This window comes from Crocodylus porosus, unplaced genomic scaffold (assembly GCF_001723895.1).
Source record: "Crocodylus porosus isolate Cpor-Errol unplaced genomic scaffold, CroPor_comp1, whole genome shotgun sequence".
In the NCBI taxonomy this organism is placed as follows: Eukaryota; Metazoa; Chordata; order Crocodylia; family Crocodylidae; genus Crocodylus; species Crocodylus porosus.
Genome location: NW_017728949.1, coordinates 58542980 through 58565132, shown reverse-complemented (window position 1 = coordinate 58565132; position 22153 = coordinate 58542980). Strand labels below are relative to the sequence as shown.

The window sequence follows — 22153 nt, the reverse complement described above, 5'->3', positions numbered from 1 at the left end:
CTCACTGCATGCAAAACTGAACGAGGACTTTGTGTGCGACAGCTGAAAGTTTGGATGCACAAGGACAGCCGTGCTCCAGCACACTCGCCTTTGCAGCCCTGGTATTTTTGGAGTAAACGCTCATTCCAAATGCGACGGCCGCAGCTGCATCTGTTTCAAGCACTTGCCAAGGTTTCTGCAAGCTGCTAGCTAACTCTGCCTGGCCAGTACTCTGCTAATCGCCGTGCTGCCTTGGAGGCTGGTCTGAGATTACCGAATCTAATCACTTTTTAGTCAAGCTGCATGTGGCTGTGGCACTTGGCTCTAAAAGCTTTGCCTGTAGGTTTCAGGCACAATATCACCCAATTAAAGAAAAACATTAATTATTGACCAGATGACCTGTGTGTACTTCCACTTGTCAGCAGGACAGATGCCATACAATGGTATAATTAACCCATTAATGCCTAGAGTTGGGATTTAGAAGCATAGTGCAGACTGCAGGTCTTGGATGCAACATGATTATCGGCAGCAAGGGCTAATATGGGACCATCAGCCATTATCTCTGGGAAGGCTGCAGCCACTGGGATTTTACTCATTACACAATAATGAAGTGGATGATGATGAGCCCATTTAAACAGGCAAAACTTGTTGAGAAGAATGGCTAATGTAGTGTGGAGAGACCTTTACCAAATTTTTGTATCAAGATTAATTTTATTTCTAAGGAATGAGGCTCCTGGTCAGTTTGAGTGCTTGTGAAAGGGTTTAGCTGGCCAGGTCTGGGGACGGGGTTGGTCTCTCTATAGAACTGATGCTAGATATACCCAGCTCTTCCCGTTCTGGCAGGATGCCATACAGGAGTGAAGGGGAGAGTTCAGGTTCCAGCAACCAAGTCATGAGACTGCGGAGAAAGTCTGCACTGGGTATAAGCCAGGTGGTCGCTTGTCCGGCAGCAGCTGGACCAAAGCCATCATTTGAGCTCGCATCGCCCCTATAACAGGGGTGGGCAACACGGTAGATCCAGCTGGTGGCTGGACTTCATTTCTCAGCAGCCCCTGCCTGTGTTGCTGCAGCCAGTTTCTATGGAGATCCCAGCACGGCATCACCATGACAGTGTGGGGCTGGGGTTTCCATGGAAACTAGCCCCACCAGTGCTGGCTGGGCAGGGAGCTGCTCCGGGGTTGGGGCTGGGATCTGGGACAGAGCCACAGCCCGGGGCGCACAGGCTGCAGGTCGCGGTTCTGCCCTGGCTCCAGACCGTGCGGCTATTGCCACAAGACCCCAGCCCCTGGACAGCTCCCCACCCTGCCAGTGCTGCTGGGGCCAGTCTCCGTGGTAACCCTGTCCCGGTGCAGCCGCAGCAACGTGGGCAGGGGCTGCTGGGAAAGGGAGTCCACTGCAGGCCAGATCAGACATTGCCAGCCCCTGCCTTATAATGGCAGTCATATGACAACGACTTCTGCGTATCATGGAAAATTCCTGGTTTCCACAACTGCGGTCCACGCACACTACCGGACTGCACTGGGACACAACTGCCAACCCCAAAGGTGGATGTCGCCTCAGCTAGGATGTGCTCCAGGACAGGGGCTGTCTTCTGCCAGATCCCTGGAGTACCTGGCGTGATGTGGCCCTGATCCAGATTAGCAGCAACTAATGGGTGCTACTGTCTTACAGATAATTAATATTGATAATAAGTGGAGGAGCCTGTTCTTAAGAGGGATTAAGCTGACAATCAGTAAAGAAAACGAGCATCTTTCTGTTGTTGTCGTTATTCGTAGTGTAGTAGCACAGGCTTATTTTGTGGGCGCAGGAGAAACCTGCGTTACCTTCTGTTAGATGCCGCTTACTGCATGGTATGTACCCCAGAAAGCTTTTCCAGCTGTCAGGTGCATCCTACCTCACGCAGTTGTTTAGCATTGTGAGACCATTGCTAGTCTTTGTAATGGTTTGTCAAGTCCGTGTGATGATCATGCTTTACCTATCGTACATCTTATTTTGGGTGAATACCATGTTTTACAATCGGTGAAACTGCCAATATTGCTTAGCCTCAGCAAACGCCCTGCTGCGTCCAGAGCCGGTTTGTATTTGGGCGCAGTCGCACAGTCTCCCTCTTGCCTTAACTGGCTGTGATCTTAGCAAGCGGCATTTTCCAAAGGGTCACAGTTCCACCTCCGGGTGAAATGGGATTACACTTCTGTTCAATAAACATTGAAAAGCTATTGATGGTGGCAGTAAATTGTTCATAGTCTAAACTATCCTCTGGTTTTATCTTTAAGGTACGGTGAATCGCAAAGATATCCCCAGTGCGGAGGGTAAATAGTTTTCCTTGTTTCAACAGAAACAAGACTGTTAACACTAAAGAGTATTTGCTCTGCTGTGTTACGAGTTGGACTTGACTTCCTGGAAGACCGTCACAGAAAGGGGTGAAAGGCAATTTGGTCTGTGCCGAGCAAAACCAAGGAGCGTATAAACAATTTGTGCTGTGTTGTGTAGAGTAAGTACATAGACTCATAGGGCTGGAAGGGTCCCCGAAAGATCATTGGGTCCAGCCCCCTGCATGGGCAGGAAAGGCATCTAGGGTCAGATGACCCCAGCCAGGTGACCATCCAGTCTTCTCCTGAAGACCTCTAGGGTAGATGTTGCACCGCCTCTGGGGGAGCTTGTTCCATAGTCTGGATGCCCTAGTTGTAAAGAAGTTATTCCTAATGTTCAGCTTGAAACTCTCTCCCAGGAGTTTGCGGCTGTTGTTTCTAGTTTTCCCCCCAGGGCGCCCTGGTGAACATGTGTTCACTGAGCCCCTGATATAGCAGTAAGCTGCAATCAGGTCTGCCCCGCTTTCAGCCGCCTTTTCTTTAGGCTGAAGAGTCCGAGATCCCTCCGCCTTCCCTCGTATGGCTTGCCACGCAAGTCCCTGATCCTGCGGGTGGTCCTTCTCTGGACCATCTTGAGCTTTAGCACGTCCATGTTGAAGCGCGGGGCCCAGAACTGGATGCAATACTCCAGCTGCGGCCGCACCAATGTTGAGTAAAGCAGGAGAATCATTTCTTTGGATTTACTGCAGATGCATCGATTGATCCATGGCAGAGTTTTATTGGCCCTAGCGCAGGGACGGGCAATTATTTTGGGCAGAGGGCCACTTACTGAGTTTTGGCAAGCCTTTGAGGGCCGCATGACAGGAAGCTTAGGGCAGATTAATATTAAATTTTCTAAATATTTTAGGGGCCCCACGGGCCAGATAGAATGGCCTGGCGGGCCGCAGCCGGCCCCCAGGCCACATTTTCCCCACCCCTGCCCTAGCAGCTACTGTGTTGCATTACTGGCTCATGTTCATGCTGGGGTCTGTTGTTACCCCAGATCCCTTTCATTTGTAGTGCTGGTCACGTTAGCGATGCCCAGCCTGTAGGTGTGCTGGGGGGGTCTTCCTTCCTACATGCAGCACTTTGCATTTCTCTACGTTGAGCCTCATCTGGTTCTGTTCTGCCCAATGTGCCAGTCTGGCTAGGTCTGCTTGTATCTGCAGGTGTGTCCGTGCAACCCCTTATCTTGGTGTCGTCCACGAACTTGGCCATTGGGCTTTTCACCCCCTCATCCAGGTCATTGATGAAGATGTTGAACAGCACTGGGCCAAGTACCGACCCCTGGGAGCACAGGTCACATTTTGGCTTCAGTGAAATGGAGGTGTACGTGAGCATCTGAGGGCATGGTTTGGTTTCATGGGTGTGTTACTTTCTGCATTACTAAGGAACGTGGCCAAGGATATTTCTGTTCAGAGATGGTGTGACCTAGTGGGTGGACTTGGGCCCTGTTTCTGTCTTTGCTACTAGCCAGGTGGATGACCTTGGGTGAGTCAATTAACCTCTTTCTGCCTTGGTTTTTTCAGCTGTAGAATGGCATTAATGATGCTGACTTTTCTAAGTGCCCCGAGATTACTGCTGGCAAGTACTATGTGAGAGCCAGCTGCTGCTATGATTATTGGCATTGCCACCACCAGACAAGAAAAGTAGCAGAGTGACTGCAGTTATCAGGGCATTAAGTCCCCCGCAATATTTCATGTGCATTAGCATGAAATTACTGATATTTCCTGATTTACCAGGATTTACTTTGCCTGAGATGAGGCTGGAGTTGCTCTGCCATGCAGCCTTATCGCAGGCAAAGCTCCCATTGAATTTAGACTGCAAGACTGAGCCCTGTGTAGCCACGTGGGGGGAGTTTATTTTGCTGTAAGGTCCTGGGCTTGGTACAACTCCATCAGTTGGAAAGAATTTTGACCCTAGATTTCTAAAACAACAGTTCTGCTACCTGGTAAATGTTAAGGAAGCATATTTTTGAGGGGCAGAGACATTTATACCAGGCTGTGAGGTTGTCCTGTGAAGGACAGTGGTTAGGTATGCAAGAACAGATTGCTTTTTCCATTTAAAATGTGTTTGTGTGTAATTTGAAAAAGAACAATGCCTTCCAATGGGAAAGGGCAAGCACTAGTAGTGTCCCCATCTCCCCTGCAACATGTTGGAGGATACACTCAGAGAAAATTTGGGTTGGAAGGGACCTCAGGAGGTCACCTAGTCCAGCCCCCTGCAAATCTTCCCGGTGCAGGATGTTCCCAGTACTTCTGGTTTTGTGCTTTTAGTCATGCGGGAGAGGTTTTGAAGTGGTGGTTGTGGGGAGTCCTTGGGTAAGCAGTTTCCCTGTAAATGCAAAAGGCCCCATCCTGCCCTGTGTTCCTTTGCCCTTCTGCTTTGCTACTAGTCCAAATTCTCTGGTAGAGCAAGTCCGCTGATTTGAATCGGCAAGACTAAAAGCAACTTCCGTGGGTCCCTTGGGCTTAGCTCTCTGACTTCACGGGGAAGAAGAAAACCCAGCACAGAAGCAGATGATCCTCCAGCCCTTTGTGCTGATGAGACACCAGTTGAGGGAATTTATTCATCAAACCACATTGCATGACACTCCTCTGTCACACTGCAGTATTGTGCCTTTGGCTAATGTGTCATCTGGCATGTTCTTGCAACCTCATTGACACCCAGGTAAAATCCAGATGATCCAAGTGGAGACCACAGAAGAATGAGACTCGGCTGAGATGGCAGAGCCATTGCAAAGAGAATGGAAAAGCCCAGGCTAAGTTGTATTGCTTTGACTTGCACCACAATGAACTTCCGTTACAGGTGTGTCACTCAAGATCTTCCCTAAATTTACATCTGATCAAGTGAGCTCAGGCTCAGGAAAGCGTATGCATCTCTGATTTAGTTAGCCTGTGATGGATATCTCTACCTCTCGTCCGCCTAAGTTTACATTAATTCTTAACTGCGTGGCAGCACCGGTATTGATTTTACCCACCGATCAGTGCAAGTTAAAACACGTTTGGAGCTAAAATACCTTCTGGGAAGGATGAAATTCAGAAACACACTGAAGATTCACTTAATGAACAAGAACTCTCATCTGACACGAGCCCAATTTTATGAAATGCAGCGCATGAAGTTGAGAACAATGAAATGCTGTCATAAAGCAAGAGAACCATTTCTAAGGTATATCAAGAAAAAATAGCACTGATTCAAAAGGAAAATACCAGACCAGCAGGTATCACATCCCATTTACTGAAAACGTTAAAAAATATTGATTATTGTCCAGGTGGAGATGTTTTCACAAATACAGTTATGGCTTCCCTAGAAAAAAAAATGGAGGGTGTCTGTACCTTGAAAAAAAGTTTGGTTAAAATAGCGTTGCACGTTCTGTGCAAGGAGAACACATTGCATGCTACACCGTGCAGCAGACAGGAGAGCAAACCCTGCTAAGAAATGAAAACGGGCTCCTTTGTAGCAGTGTCACCACCCAAGGGGCTGCGCAATCACTCGTGGCACATCCATAAGTCTCCACTAAAGCACGGCATGCATCTAGTGCCAGGATGACTCGAGTGCTGCTCTGACGTCATTGAAAGCTCTGCCGAAATAGAAACCCCGAGGACTTGCAGCGCATTGAAACGGCTGAGCATCCAACTGAGCCGTGGTTAGCGACAGTCTTGGCTTTTTGGGGAAAACGTTTTCCTTCAACTCAACAAGGCAGGGCCTTCCTTGCCTGCAAGAGCTGAGGCTTCTCCCTATCACCGCTGCAAGAGTGAACCTGAGCGAGAAGGATCTTGTAGATTCAAGAAATCAAGAAGCCGATCTACCACCGCTCTAAGAGCTCAAATAGGATTTCCGAAGGGTGACGCCTTGTCTGTGCCAAATGATGCTGCGCACTGCTCTTCCAGCATTAACAGCCAGGCGTTCAAATCCAGGTGCTGACATTGTACGTGCACGATTTGGGTGGTTCCTTCAGGTGTTCAAGTGCTCATCTTTTATGTGTGCAAATGTAAGATATAAGCAGATGTGCACTTTCTGCAGGAAGAGGAGCAACTCCTAAGTGCCCATTCTGACTGTCTGTCTGGGACTGTGAAGTCCCTTTGTAGTTGCCAGAAATAATTTGAATCGCATTGCTGCTACAAAAGGCATTTGGGAAGTTGCTCAGATACAGGCCTGATATTGCAAAGGGCTGAGTGTCCTCAGCTCGCACAGACTGCAGTGCTTTGCAAGGGCAGGAGCTTAGAGGTGATCTTCTCAGAGGTTTAATTCAGCCCGATTTGAGTACTGGCCTGTACCCTGTGTGTGCAAAATGCGAATACCATTAGAGCGACTGAGCTTTGATTTGGTGATCCTGTAGCCACTTAGCACGTGTGTCCTTGGCAAAGAGCAAGCCAGTGTTGAGTCAAGCCATGGGTTTCCATCTGAGCAGCATGGGGACTTGAACAGTGCTGTCATTGTACAGCTAAGGGACCACTATTTGTAAGGATATTAAGGTGGAACCAACATGAAGAGAAATCATTTTCAGCTACTTAAACATTTATCCCCAGGAATGGGGAAAAAAAAAACAACCTCCAAACTGGCCTTTGGGTTTTCCTGTTTTATGTGGCTTAATGCTATTAGAGCATAACGATCTCACTGTCTTGTTTCCAAAATAGCAGCCACCGGTTTCTGTTTGTTTTGAATTGGGTACGGGAGAGCGATGCAAGCCCAAATATTTTTAGTGTACGCTTTGTACGAAAAATTGGTTTTCTCACATGAGTGGCACTGGACATGAATATTGCGAGGCTTGCTGGACAGCTTGGGGTCTGATAGATTTGTCTAGTGTTGGGGGTCTTTGGGGTTGAACAGAGTTTTATAAAATAAGCTGGTGTTTTGTTCCTTCAAGTGAGGATGTAAGCAAAATGAAGAAGTTTTTTAAAAAATGCAGTTGAGAGCTACTGTAAAGATGGCCCTTTAAGATGGGGAAGCAATCGCTGTATCTCACAAGTGCGTACATCATGCTTGTAAGTGCACATGCAGTTTATAGTATAATGTGCGTAGTACATATATAAAAAATACACATACTATTAAATGTGGAGCTGCAATTCATGCTGTAAGTGGTACATTCAGATGATGCTGAAATTACTATACACACTCAGCTGCTTTACTTGCACACTGCCTAAGCTTGTGCAGTATTTATTCTGGCATTTAAAATAGTGTTCTGGGCAAGTGTCTATTAAAAACCAGTGGACTGCTGAAATGTTTCCTCCTTTTCCCTTTTAAACTTGAAAATTCCCTTCAAAACTGCACCCATCGGCACCCCCCACCCTCACCAGGTATCGTTTATCATGCGGTAGCTTTTCCCACAGCCGTATCCACGCTGCAAGAGACTGGGACCAGCGGAGAGGAGGCAAGGCTGAGAGCCAGGGATTCTCGGGCTCTTCCCTAATGCCCCTATAGCTCGCTACCATGTCTGCTGTCTGCAAGAGGGGGATAATCATGCATAAAAATAGTGGTAAGAGGAATGAATTGGTTAACATCCAAATATATCTGTGAAGAGAAAGCATGGCACAAGTGCAAAGCATTGTTAGAACAGAAAAAAATGAGAACAGTTTAAAGAGCCCTGCAGGTGTAGAGGTCCATAGTCACATTCAGCTTAAGCCAGCGAGCTTGTGGCCTGCACGATCTCCCCCTTCCCTTAATTCAAAGATCACTGTTGTTTTTTTTATTTATTCCACATTAAGAAAATGGCTTGTATTGAAGGTGTGCCTTGTTCAAGAACCTGGAATTTATGTTGCCTTTTAATGCTGTTAGTTGAAAATCTTGCGCTTGCTTTAACTAAATCCTATTACCTTTCCTATTTGTTGAACCCAGACCATGCATAGTTGGGTAGGTGAGGATTTGCCAGCTAGATCAACTACAGCCGCCTCAGGGCCCGGTGAAGGCAACTTGGAAGAGAAATGTAAACAGGTAGACGAAAAGCTGTGTATACTAATCACAAAATACCCTTTCTGTTTGCAATTTAGATTTCTAATGCAGTCTAGCTGTGTAAAGAGGCACTTGCTGCGTGCCTCCAAAAGTGATCCTTTCTTCGCGTGTGTGTGAGCGTGTCTATAAAATAATGGTTTGTTTTTTGTGTGCCTTTCTATTAACCCTTTTGTCTAAATTATGCAGCCAGAAGAGGTCTGTCTCAATGTTGGCTCTGTCTGGGCTGACTGTAGGGTTACTTAAAGAAGCCCTACAGGCCTGCCTGCAGCTAGGATTACTTCTTTAAGAAGTAACCCCTTAACAAAGCTGCAGGCAGGCCTAAAGGACCAATATGTGCGCTCTGGGTCAGACTGCCTGCCATGGGTGAGCTGGATAGACCGTCCAAGCCACTGAATAAGCTCATGGCGCTGACTCCACTTCCTTCCTGAAATCCGGTGATTCTCCCATTTTTGGTCCCGACATCGCCTGTAACTTGAACGTTGCCAAACATTGCTTCAAAGGACATCCTGTCTGTTTTGGCCAAATTGCTGGAATTTAGCGAACCTGGCTCGCCCACTACTGGTCACCTGGTTAAAAACAAGGTGTGGGCGTATTCATGCCCATGCAGTGTGCGATGCTGACGGACGGCAGAGCCTTTGTAGGAGGCGTTCCTCAGCTCAGCAGTGGGACGAGTATGAGACCACTGGGGGAAGCCCAAAGCTCAGGGAAGTGGGAACTGCAGCGGTGCATTTCCAGGGGATGGACAGAGGTAACACGTCCCTTTTAAATGATCGAGTCCTGAGGGTGAGCCGTGTTCTTCACTGCCACAACCAGCCGCTGACTCTGTTGGGATTGCTCCTGCTTCACCCAGCAAGGGATTTAGCCTGCAGGAGGAGATGATCCATAATGTCTAGATTCTCCCTGTCTGCGGTGTCGGGCGTAGAGCTGAAAGGAGACTCCTTCCAAGTCTGTATCCTCGACATGACAGGCACCGCCCGTGCAGTGCTCAAGCTGCCTGTTGTCTGTACGCTTGTGCAGTCATTTAATGATAATATGGATTTGGTGACCTGGGCCAAGACTTTCTCAGCAGTGAGAAGTGATCTTGGGGTGTCCCAGGATTGCCACCTAAACTTGAGGTGTCCCAGGTTGACCCCACTGGGAAGTGTCCCAGGATGGCCACCTAAAACTCGAGGTGCTCCAAAATATCTACTCACCTCTGAAATTGGCCTTTATGGTTAGACCAGTTAAAAATAAAGGCACATCCATCTCTTCTAATCAGTGATTTTTCCCTAGCCTATATCTGATGGACGGAAAACCTTAAGGCGTTGCTCTTGCCGCCTCTTTGCATCTGAGAGCAAGCTGTACCCACAGCACGGTAGGAAAAGATTCATGCAGTGTGGCCCGTTAGCGCTGTGGACGATTGCACTTTCAGAGTGAATAACACTAACTTTGGGCCCATGTCGTCTCACTGCTGTCGAAACCTGTGGAAGCTCTCACCAGCTCTGCTAGAACAAGGGTGCTATCTTTGTCCTTTGAATCTTTGGTAGAAAATCCTTAGCTTTTATTTTCAGGAAATTGGTTTATTTTGCAATGTTCATCTCCAGTAAGTAAAGCAACAAACGGTGCATGCCTTGTGGATGAGGTGGAAAGAAGATGCTTACAAGCTGGGTCCTGTAGCCCTGGATGGTCAGACTGCAGTTGATTTCAGCAGGTGCCTGGCCTAAGCTGGAACTGCAGGATGAGGCATATACGAGTCCAGTTTAGGTCGTTTTAAGGTCTTTGGGATCCTTTCTGGTTGAATCTCTTAGATTTTTCGCACCCCACTGAAGTTGAGATCTGCTTGTCAAGTTGCAGTAGTGACCCGCATGCACGTTTTCTAATCATGAAATGAAGCACCACAATGTGGAGTATGCATGGTGTCCTGGCTGGGAATGGATTTTGGCATGCTCGCTGTTCTTTGTTCAACACGCTGACCCTTGTGTTGCAGGATCTTTCACATGCGGTAATATTTTCAGTTCAGAAAATGGGGTGTTGATAGCAGCTGAAGTCTGTATCTGAGGACAGGCAGAGATGCATGGACTCTTTTGCAGACCCTGTAGCTCAGCTGGCTACGGAGAGGTCTTCAAGTCAGAAGATTTAAGAACATGTTGGAAGAAAATAATACTCCTTTTCCCTCCTTCCGTGCTGTGGGAGCCTTAGACTTACCTACAAGCTATTCATGTTAGAAGGAGCTTTTGCAGGAGGTAGCATTGCCTGTTGGTTAAGCTTGAATGCCAGGAAGCTGCTCTTCAGTGGCTCTTCCAGACACCTCTTTTGCAGTGTCGGGCAAATCCCTTCAGCTCTTCCTGTCTCAATTTCTTCATCTGTTATATGAAAATGAGACTACTAACATGATGAGCCTTTGAGAACCACAGAGGGAAAGTGTTGTTTAAATGCAAAGTTAGTACTGGGGCCTGAGCTCAGGAAGGGAGGGGAGAGAGCAGGTTGAATAACAACTGCACGCTGACACAATAGAGGATTTTGATTCCCTCGAATGAAGAAAGGGTCTCTATGTGTCCGAGTCCATTCTCCGCTAATAGATGCCACTTCAGAAGAGGCGGTGGGTATGCTCAATTATGGCAAGGTTTTAAAATACATAATTTGCTAAAAATACCGTCCTGTGCTTTGACTCGGCTGGGCCACAGAGCACACAGTGGCTGTCGCAGGAATGCAACATGTCTTTGGGTTTTAGCTGCGTTCAAAGTTATCCGTCATTTTTAGGAAGTCAGAGGAATTTCCAGAAGGGCTTTACCCCAAATGGGTGCCGTGGCAGAGGCTGCCCATAGTTTCCGTGCTCAGAGCACACATAATCTGCCTTCTCCTTTTGCACGCTCAGGCTACAGATACATATTCTGGAGGTTGGCAGGGTGGAAAGCTGCATGCCGGCTGGAGGACACGCTACTGCAGAGCTCATTGTGGAGGTCCTCCCGTGCTAAAGCTTCTTGTTTTGCTTTGACTGCAGTAAAGCAAGAGTTGCCAGGTCTTTTTGTGCTTCCCTAAAACAAGCAAAAGAGGGGAAGAAACAATGGGAGTGTTTCATGCGCACATGCTGCTAGCGCAAGCCTGGTAAGGGGTGTGTGGCTGAGATTTGCTTTTGCAGTTGTGTGCACACTGCCTTGTGTTGAACGCATTCCCGTTAAAAGGATCATTAAATAACGGCACGCAGGGCCATGCATATCCACATGGACTTGAGCATCTTGTTCAAGAAATGAATCAGCTTAGGCACCGGGGGTGAACTCCTGACCACAGTGATTCCAGGATTTGAAATTCCCACTGAATTTAGGGGGAAAGCAGATTCCTCTTTGCACAGTGGCACCTTTTCTGAAGGGGCCTTGGCTGCTGCTCTCTGAGCCCTTGCAATGAGGAGTCAGGTTAAGAAGGAAAGGAAAAGGCAGGGTCTTGCTACCTGGTTTATCAGGTTTGAGGGTCCCTCAGGTGAGTGGAGAGATTTTCCTTTTGCATTGAAAGAAAAAAGCCACTGGGATAAGAATCAACAGTCCCAAAACCTTAAGAGTTCATCTGACCCGAAGGAAGTCTCTGCTTTGTTGTGGATTTCTTTGGCTCTTTATAGCCACTCTGCGGTGCTTGAGGGGGTCTCACCTGCAGGACAGGAGGGGTTTTAAGGTTGTTACAACCTGAGTTGCAGGCAGAACCATAAGCCCAAAGTAAGTCATGTAAACGTAAAACTAGTGTCAGCGTCGCGGTGCCGGGGTGGTTTCAGGAGTGCTCCTTTGCAGTACGTGACAGAGGTGTCTCTAGCAGCCCTCCAGCGCGGGCCTGGTGAGATGCGACGCGCGCCTCGTTTACCGTGAGGTTCCTTTCCGACAGACCGTGGCTCTCATCGCTCCCGGGAAAGAACTGCTGGATCCTTCAACTTTTTCTTTTGTCTTTCCAGGCAGCACAAATAGTCCTGATCTCCCTCTTTGAACTGAACACTCCTGAGTTTACCATGTTACTTGGTGCCTTGCCGAAAACATTCCAGGACGGTGCTACCAAGCTCCTGCACAACCACCTCAAGAACTCCAGCAACACCAGTGTGGTGAGTGGCACCCGGCGCTGATGGGCGCAGATAAGTGCTTCCTGATCTCAAAACCCAGCGCAGCGGCAGCACTTCTAGCAGCAGTGTGTTTCTGGTGTCTTCTGTTTTAGGAGCAGCCCCTGGGTCCTTTGCGGTTTGATGTAGCATAGCCTATACAGAGACCGCGCGGGATTTTCGTGCCCAAGTGACTTTGGAGTCACTTTGGCATTTTTACACGTGCAGGCGCTGCAGCGGCCCGGTTCTGCGACGGTTGCGGTTGTGTAAGTGGCAAAATATGCCCAGCTTGGGCGGTTGCATCAGTGGCAAAATGCGCGTCGGTGCTGAGACAATGCCAGCAGTGCACTTTCGAACCAAGACACACAGAAGGTGCTTTACTTCAGAAGCACGCCGCTGCTGTTTTCTGTGCGCTGCTGTGCATTTCGCCATTTATACAACTGCACGTGTTGCAGCAGCTCGCATGCGGAGCAGGCTTGATTAACCAATGCCTGTTCACGGGCATTTCCTGAAATTCAGGAACAACTCCGCTCCAGAGTGGCGGATCTCTGGCATGTCGTGGGACAAAAGAAGTATGTGTATAAATGCCCTGAAAGTCAAAGATTTCAGTCATTTGTGCTCCTCAGTCAGTTGGTACTTTTCAGAAGCCTAGGTATTTGGCTAATGGGAACAACAATCTCCCTTTGCCCAGTGCTGCCATTGAACAGAGAGCAATAGCTCATATGTGGTTCAGCCAGGGACTTGCAGGGTGTTGGATTTGATCGAGAAGGTCTTTTCAGCTCTAACCAGCAATGCTGTATTTTGGTTTTTATGAAGACTTTAAAGGTAGTAATGCTATTGAGTGAACAAATTAATAGGGATTTTTTTTTAGTTCATCTGTAAATTACTTTTTCTCCCTTCAGCATGCATCAGGATAGTCTTTGCTATAGTCTCCTGACTGTGACAACCCACTTATATAGAGAAATCCTGTATAAATCAGATAGGGTCGGGCCTTGCAGCCTTGTACAGTCATTGAGTTCAATAGACAGTTTGCCTGAGCAACAACTGCAGGATTAGGCCCATAGGGAGAAGGGCTGGATTGTTGTGTAGTCATTCACACCTGTGCGTAGGGGCGAGGGGAGTGACGCAGTGACCAGGTGGAACAGGAGCCTTCTGTACCCCTTTGGCAGTGTTGTAAAATGCTGGCACAAGGCCACAGAGGACCAGGCTCTAACCAACTAATGTAAAGAAAATCAGAAGAACATCTGAGATGATGCACATCCCAACAGCGAATGGGAAGTATTTTAAAGTCAGCAGAATAAGGCTCTGGGAGGCCAAGAATTATGTTAGAGAAGTTGAGCAACACTAATAACAGGAAGACAGATGTGCAATAGGCATTTAAACGTGGGACTTCTGTGGCTAGTAGGAAGACACGTGGGCTAAGCTGATGTTATGAGCAGTGCGCGCTCCTTAACCAGCTGTTTCCATACTGTGTGGGCCAGATTTTTCAAAGCTTGCCCAAAACACATTCACGGGCAGATCCTGAAATTCAGAAACGGCAAGCCCTTCTTGAGCGGACACTTGTTAATGAGAATGGGCCAAATCTTGCTGCTGTTGGCACTTCCATTTTGACGTCAGTGGTTGTGTGTCTGGTGCCTTAGAAGAGAAGCCAGAATCCAAGCTGAACTGGTTGCATCCTACGTTTCTGCCCCCTGCAACCTCTGGGTTGTCCCACGTACATGAAGGCAGAAGTCTGACCCATTTTGTCTTCTGTCTTATAGTGTAATACTTGCCTAACCCTTCCTTTTCTGCTTCTCTACTAGGGCTCTCCCAGCAATACTATCGGTCGGACCCCTTCTCGCCACTCCAGCAGCAGAACCAGCCCCTTGACCTCCCCTACTAACTGCTCCCACGGAGGACTGTCTCCAAGGTAATGCAGCAGTTTAGTTTCAAGCACTTGCAGACTCTTAAAGGGTTTCAGCACGAATGTTCATCTCTCTAGACCACATCTCTCCAACTAATATGGTAAAGCCAAGAGTGTGCAGTAGACTTGTTCCATTCAGCAGGGGTTGACGAATGCACAGCAAAAAACAAGATAATTCATGGTTAGTGTTGCACTTCTATACACAGGATCATGGGACTAGAGCATACTTTTTTTTGTGTACTTTATTAAAATACTATGTTTGCCTTCACAACCGGTCCCTGCACAGAAAGAGTCACCTGAGTTGTAATCTCAAATCTAATAGCTTAGAGGAACTGTCATATTGTAATGTTTGAATTTGAGTCCTGGGTGAATTTTAAACATGATGAAAGAATATGGGTGTGTAACAGATTATGCACTGGGTGCTGTGTGGCTTTCCAGGGTGGACTGGAAAGACCTGCGTTTGATCCCAGGTGAGGGCGGTAGGTGTTTGCTCATTGTTTCCACTTTCAATGTGGCCCCGAGGCCCACCCACCTGCTATCCAGTGGGGACAAGGTAAAAGGTGGCTGGAACATGGTGCTGACCACATCGCTTCCCTCTTGTGCTGAGGCCTTTGTGGGCCTCAGTGGCCTTTTAAGTGGGACACCTTTAGTTTCCCAGATTAAGCCTCTTAGCTTGAGCCCTCTCTGTTAGGATGGTACTTGCAGGTTCAACAGCAGACCTGACTATGAAGCCCAATGACTATGCTGCCTGCAAGGCTGCAGCTTCACTGAGAGACTTCCTGGAGCTCTAGTATTGTGGAGGATGGTGTTGGGCGGGTGGGGAGAAGGCATGCGGGGAAGGTGTCCTGACACAGTGCTAAGCCAAAAATGGGCTCCAGTTATTTGTAGGCTTTGCATATGGGGACTTGGAAACAAGTGCAGTAGGGGAAAAGTATGAAGTCATTATGCATTGGAGCCGAAAACAGTGCTGACTAGTGCTTTTCATTAAATTATTTCACTGAAGTGCTCTTCACAGTGAGTCTGATCCGATGGCATATGTCAAGGTAGTTGCTGCCAGAACACAGGAGGAAATTAGAGCAGAGAGAGCAATAGGTTGCAACTGAATGGTGAACAGTAATTTTCCAGTTTTTTCCTCTTTGTCGATCTTTGTTAGGTTGGGCCCATTTTTCATGCAACTTTTTCTCAGTAGATCCATCACAAAAAGCCTTAGACTGTCGGGTCCCCTAGTGACAGGTGTAAAAGTTGCTAGCCTTCCTGACGTAGGGTGGTTTTGTCACCCTGAGCCAAGCAAGATCTTCCCAGAGGTTGCAGGGTATGTAAACACGCACCATCACATCATTATATCTGCTCTGCTGCAGAGCCAGCACAACTAGAATTGCCAATATGGAGTAAGCATTGGAAGATTTTTTCCAGCAGGGATTTTTGCTAATGAAAATGTTAGGTTTTGAGCTCAGACCAGTAATGCCATTGGTAGTGCTTCCTCCTCTTCTCACCGGGAGGTTATTGGTCTCCTGGTCATGGGAAATCACAGGTTGAGATCTCTGTTTTTATGCAGTTAGACGTACAGGTCTATTGTCAGTACTTGCACGTGATGCCTATTTTAAATCATGCCCTTTTATCATGTTTTTGTCTTGGTAAACCAGCCAATATTTGCCACTTCATTCATTGCTGTTTAGTTTCTTCCTTGCATTTGTTAGTACTTGCTTTGTTACCTCTTAATTTCAGATCTCCCAGTACGATTACATAAAAATGGTACTTAACTATTTCCCAGCCTCCAGAAAGTCTGTTTCCCAGTGTTTTGAGATCAGGGTCTAGAAAGCTTTTTCTTTGCTATGCTCTCAAGATGCAGCTAACACAGAGGTACATTCCTGGAAGAACTTTTATTGGTCATTAACAAGGCATTAGCAAAGAAGGCATTCCTTCCCTGTCGTTGTGCAGCTTTCTAGGGACCGTCTCCTTCGAAACAATAATTCTTTCAGATTTCCATCTAGTTCTTGGAAACAAGGAGAACAAGAACTTTGATCCTTTTAAAAATAATGTGCTTCATTTCCTCATTGTAGTAGGGCCCAGGGGTAATTTTGTTTAGCTAGGGAAAGATGCCTTCAGATGAGGAGGAGGAGAAGAAAACCACCTTCAAAGCAGTTTCGGTAGAAGAAGAGAGAATTTTATCTGAAGGTTGGAAAGTGCATTTACTGCTTGCTTTTAAAAAAAAAAAAAAGTGCCTTTGGAAAAAATGTTAATAGATGCTGAACAGTGAGGCACATTATAACAGCACATACGTGATTGGCAGGGTTACCCTTGCATCGGCATTTCCATCACAGACTCTATTTCAGGGCTTTGTAACTTTGCTTTGCTGTGCGATTTGGTGCGTGCTTTCAAATTTGAGACCAACCAAGGTTTAAGCCATGTTAACAGTCCAGTGTCTACAGACCCAAGGCTCTCCTCTGACTACCCACGCCCATGATTTGAAAGGGCGTGTTTTTAAGCTTACGTGCCTAACAGACCGGCAGTCTGTCAAATGCACCATGCCATTGCTTTCCCTGCTGCCCCACGTGCAAGTTATGCGCTTCTGCGTACGATGCCGTATAGCCAACCCAAGCAGCTTAAGTCCACCCAGTTGAAATAGCCTCCGTTTCCACCCCCTGCGTTCACGTTAAAAGCTAAATTTGTTTCTTGTATTTGTCCTGGGTACAAATTTCTCGGAATGTGTTTTCATCCCTACCTGCGTGTGCATCGAAGGGGTCGACAGTCTCGTTTGCACATGCACATCATGTGTTTGTGGGTCTTGCAGTAGGAAACAGCTGGCTTGTATAAGCAGCGCTGTGCCCAGAGCTGGAGATGAAGCCCCAGATGATCTGCAAGCCTGATCCTCCGCCGGTAGAAGTCCACGTGTCTTCACTGGCTTTGCACACCCTAGAAGGTGTGAAACCTATTGCACATTAATGAAGCTGTTCATTTCGGCCTTTTCCCAGATTATTAGCCTCACAGTTTAAATTTCTGATTATTTGTATGGGCAGGCCACCCAGAATGAATTTAACAATTCTGATTTAACTAGATTTTGCTGATAGCAGCAGCTAGCAGGGGCATAGTCTGCACGCAAATATTCCCCGCTGTTAAGATACCGCTCTAAGGATGCTTCGATTACCGTGCCTTGAGCAAAATGCTTTCTTCTTGTGCTCCTTCTTCCGCTACCTCCATCTAGTCCTCCTTGATGATCACTTCAAAATACCTACCACAATTGTCAGGTGTTTCCTTGTATTTGTCTCTCTGTTGTTATTGCAGCTTTCTATCATTTTCAGTAACAACATCCTGCTCTGGTTGAGGGGCAAAACATGGAAAAAGGGGCAAACCTTCATAAGCATGAAGAACAGCTCCTGAGCAACATTAGAATGAAAGGTTGGGATTTGTACTGAGTAGATCATGAAAATGAGTAAATAATGCGCTGTAAGAAAAAGGAGCATTGGGCTGGGATTCCCCCTGTGCAAAAAAAATGTTGTTCTGATTCGGAAATGGTCTTCGATCGGCCAAAATGTTCCACGCTGATTCCAAATTTTCCTTTGCGTGGTATTTTGAAAAGCTTGGGCTACATCAATGGGTCAAATTCTGCCTCTACTTTGTGCCCAAAAGCATGTAAGTGAGACAGTCTAGCACTCATTTGGTACTTCTCGTTTGTAAGTCTCAAAATGCCGTACATAGAAGTTCACTATCATTAGGCCCATTTTACAGGTGGGGGAGCTTTGGCCTGGAGAGATGAAAGAGGCTTTTGCCCAAGGTCAGCCTGAAGCTCTAGAGCAGAGTCAGGAATAAAATGCAGGTTTCCTGAGTCCCAGTCAAACACTCCAGACACTAGGCCGCTTGATGCAAGGGTACACGGGGGTAAATGATGGCAGAATTTAGCCCGCTCTTGATATCCTGTCCCCCATGTTGATTTATGTACGGTACTGAGTGCAGCGTTACGTGCTGTTTCACTAAGGGTCTTAAAATCCCAAATTCAATAGAGTTTTAAAAAAAAATCAATAGAAGGGAATTGTATTTAGACAGTGTGGGTTTAGATGTTTGTTTTACTGAATAATTATGCCCGTTAGGAAACGTAAGAGACTTGGTGCGTTTCCTCTGAACAGAGAAGTTTTCATAACTTCAGTACTAAGTGGTGGGAGAAATTAAACCCCACACATGCAGCAGGGCGACTCAACGCACCTTATACAGCAAGGTGTGAGCTTGTATTATTTGGCAGCGCACCTTACAGGTAGGTGAGCATCAAGATGTGAAACTATTTGCCAGCATGTTTTTCTTCTCTGTAAAGCAACAGTATTGCTTACCACTGCATTTCTGTAGGAGCTGTTTGTATGATGCCTGCTTACCAAGGTAACTTCCTGACATCATTTTTTGGGCTGGATGCAGAACAGCTCTGCTGCCATGTGCGCTAGAGCCGCTCCCGACTTGTTTGCCATTTCCAGTCTTGTAGCATCTTCCACTCGCGCACAAATGTGACTTTTCAGATGCGATGTTACCTAAACTTAATAGAAACAAAGTGACATGCTGAATACTCCAAGAGCCCAGGAATAACAGATCTTCACCTCGTGGCTAGAAGAGAAATCTGGAATTGTATGTGAAATGAGAACAAATTATGTATGTATATATATTTAGCCGGCAAGCCGGGCTTGTTTAGTTATTACTTTTAATATCAAAGTAAGGGGCTAATTCATTTTTATAGATATTTGGCCTGCTCAAAGTATTGGCCGAGGGATAATCAGGGGATAAAAAAGGAGAGAGAGATTATTTGCTTTTTTTATGGGGTGTAGATTGTAACTATGTTGGTCTAAGGACATAGGCAGACAAGGTTTTTAAAGAAAAGCAACTAACTCATTACTCTGCTTTGCATTTTTGGGGGGGGAAATTTATACAGAAATGTCACAAATGGAGTGTTGTATAAAGATGGTTTGGATTAAAACTCAGTGTCTCGCCTAGGGACGCCTCATTTCTGAAACACTGACTGTACAGTGGGTTCATCTAGTAAGGAAGAGTCAAGCCTGGTGTAACGGGCCAAATACTCCAACCAGAGACCTTGTGTGAAGAAGAATGGCATAGAAAGTCACGCAGACAGGCCTCCTGCTTCAGCTGGCATGATGCTGTTCTGGGCCATGCACAGCACTTGGGGGTTACAATCGCCCTAATGCTGGCAGAGGGAATAACATGATTAACACGCAGAAGTTAACTAGTGGAATTCATTGCCACAGAAAATCATGGGGGCAGACAACATAGCCAGATTCAAAAAGGGACTGGATAACTTCGTGCCCAATAGATCTATGTATGCATGATAGATCTGCCAGTCAGGCTATTGAAAGAATGGTTGGAGGTGTTTCCTAAACCAGTAGTGGTGGATGCCAGGGAGAGCGTTGAATAGAGGGTAGATGACTCTAGGTGTATCCGGTTCAACGCTCCCCCCTCTGTAGCATCCACCTCTACCGATGTTGGTGACAGGATACTGGGCTGGATGGACCATTGGTCTGATCTAATACGGCACTTCTTATGTAGATCCCTTACAGAGACTTTACCCCACCTGCTTTTTGTGGCATCACCAGACTGCAAGTGCACAGATCGCCAGGTCGATGAGAGCCCAATCTCGGGTGTTATTAGAGGCCCTTGGCACAGCATGGGATCGAGATGAAAGCTCGTGAAAAGTCATAACCCTGTCCCTTTCCTCACTCTCTCTCCAGTCTGACACCTAGATTTTGTCCTAGGACCTGGATCATCCAGCCTGCGGGCAAGTCTAAGGTGTTTGATAACTATCGCCCTTACATTTCCTTAAGCAATACATGGTTTGGAAAGACAGGGGATACATTTGGCTGCCTTAAAACCATCCAATTTGGGGTAGTACAAGCTGTGGCACTGCAATTTTGAAATCAATACGGGGCTGGATTAATCCGTCAAGTTAGAAGTGCTGTTTTTCCGGAGCAGCATGTGCAAGGGATATGTGCGCTTCCCCCATTGCAGAGGACAGTTCAGTCCCTGTGACTGTTTCAATCTGAAATCTCTATAGAGGCTGCCACAGGTGTCAGATGTAACCTTTTTACATATGTCCACTTGGGACGCGAGCTGGGACCGCAGACTCATGTGGATATGGGCCACACAAAGCTTTTAGGAGAGGATTTTCAGTTATCGTTAATGTGGGTTGGGTTTGGGCCTGTGACGTGACAGTCAGACCTCTTTGCACTCCAGCATAAAATGAGCGGTGTGCTCGGCATAGCTCAAGGGCGCATTTCAGACCCAATCCAGTTGCTACCCATCAGACTCGGCGCCTGCAGACATCAGTGGGACCTTGCACGAGTCCCGACAGCAGGATTTCACTGACGTCGCTTGTCCGTATGCACGCAGAATCGGACATTGCAAGGCACCTGTAGGTCTCTGAATAGAGTTAACCCGCTTTATGAACTTTTCCTCTTCCTCCTTTCTTGTGTATATCCTGTTGCCTGAAAGCATATGCTTGGAGCTTGCATCTAGACACGTGTGCATAGAGCATTTAAAGAATTGTTTTGAGTGCATAATATACTCAGTAGAGGAATCAGGGACCGTCTGGTATACATTCTCTGCTAATTGCTAATGAAAGTGGAAGTGAACACTAAAATGCCAAAGCAATGGCCTGATGGGGGTCAGCGGAGTATTCTTGTCTGGTTTTGTTTCTATTAAATTTTTCTCTTTCTCCAAGGCAGCATGAGACCACTAAGCCACTCAGATTATAGTTTCTTTCTTTTTCTCCCTTTTCTTTTTCTCTGTTCTCTTTCTCTCTCTCGTTCCTCCTCTGGTCACTGCAGTCGGCTCTGGGGTTGGAGTGCAGACGGGCTGTCGAAGCACCCCCCTCCCCTTTCTCAGCCTAACTCCATCCCCACTGCTCCTTCCCACAAGACTTTCAGACGCTCTTACTCTCCCAGGTAACAAGCTACCTGTTAAACCAACTTGCCTGACATGTCACAATATTATTTCCCTTTCACACACAGGGGAACCGGGGCAGAAGGTTTGCGAAGGCCGAAAGGGAGTCCCCCAGACTCTTGGTGGTCTGGGGATCTCCGTGAATGGAGTCAAGGGAGCTCTGGTGCAGAGAGACCGTAGGGGGCATTTCAGCCATTCGTTCCTCCTGCAGGAAAGCGCGGCACCGAGAATGAGTCTTTGGGGGAAGTCTTTCTCCTGCCCTGTTTCACGCAATTAAATACCAGGGATTTCGCAGTGGGAATTTGGGGTCGGATCTCAATAACTGAACACTTCTCACCGTCTGATCCCACCACTTGGCGCAGTCACGTTGTGACATTGAGGGCTAAGTCTTCAAACACGTGCACCCCGGTTACCCGTGTGAGACAGGCAAGCAGGCAATGGCAGATGCAGGCATTGATGACCCCCTTCCCTCCCCAGAAAAGGTGTGAGGATTCATTACTTAATGCCCCTAAGACTCTGAAGATGAAGCTCACACAGGTGATTTTTCAGTCTATGCCTACTTGGTAGACCACGAGATATCCACGGGGGGCGGAAAACCCCCCAGTAGTTATCGTAGCCCATCTCCAAATTAGATCGCTGAATAGATTCACGTCCTGCCATCGCTCCTCAGGCAGAGCTCTCGCTGACCGCGCCTGCTTCTGTTTTAATGGGAGTCTTGCCTGAGGAAGGACAGCAGATGTCGTCTTTTTAATTGAGAAACTGTCACACCTTGATGTCATAACTCTCCAAACAGACTTCATTTAATACACATGTCATGCATCCTTGGCTAAAGTCAAAACAGTAAATCCCCCCACAAAGATATTTTACAAAGTTGTTGGGCAGTTTATTGCCATGGATGCAGGAATGGGCAGGTAGGATTTCCACGGCCTATATTACATATGAAGTCAGACGTCCTGATTGTAATGGTCCCTTCCAGATTTAAAATGAAGTTGATGT

General features: G+C 47.0%; 1 protein-coding gene across 1 annotated transcript in view; it reads left to right on the top strand.

The window, feature by feature from the left end:
* Positions 1–22153, top strand: part of CLASP1 (cytoplasmic linker associated protein 1) — a 254819-nt gene that overhangs the window by 207303 nt on the left and 25363 nt on the right. Inside the window, exons 32-34 of the mRNA XM_019553837.1 lie at positions 12190–12333; positions 14130–14236; positions 21043–21159. Coding sequence (XP_019409382.1) covers positions 12190–12333; positions 14130–14236; positions 21043–21159 — 368 coding nt within the window. The remainder of the gene's footprint in view (positions 1–12189; positions 12334–14129; positions 14237–21042; positions 21160–22153) is intronic.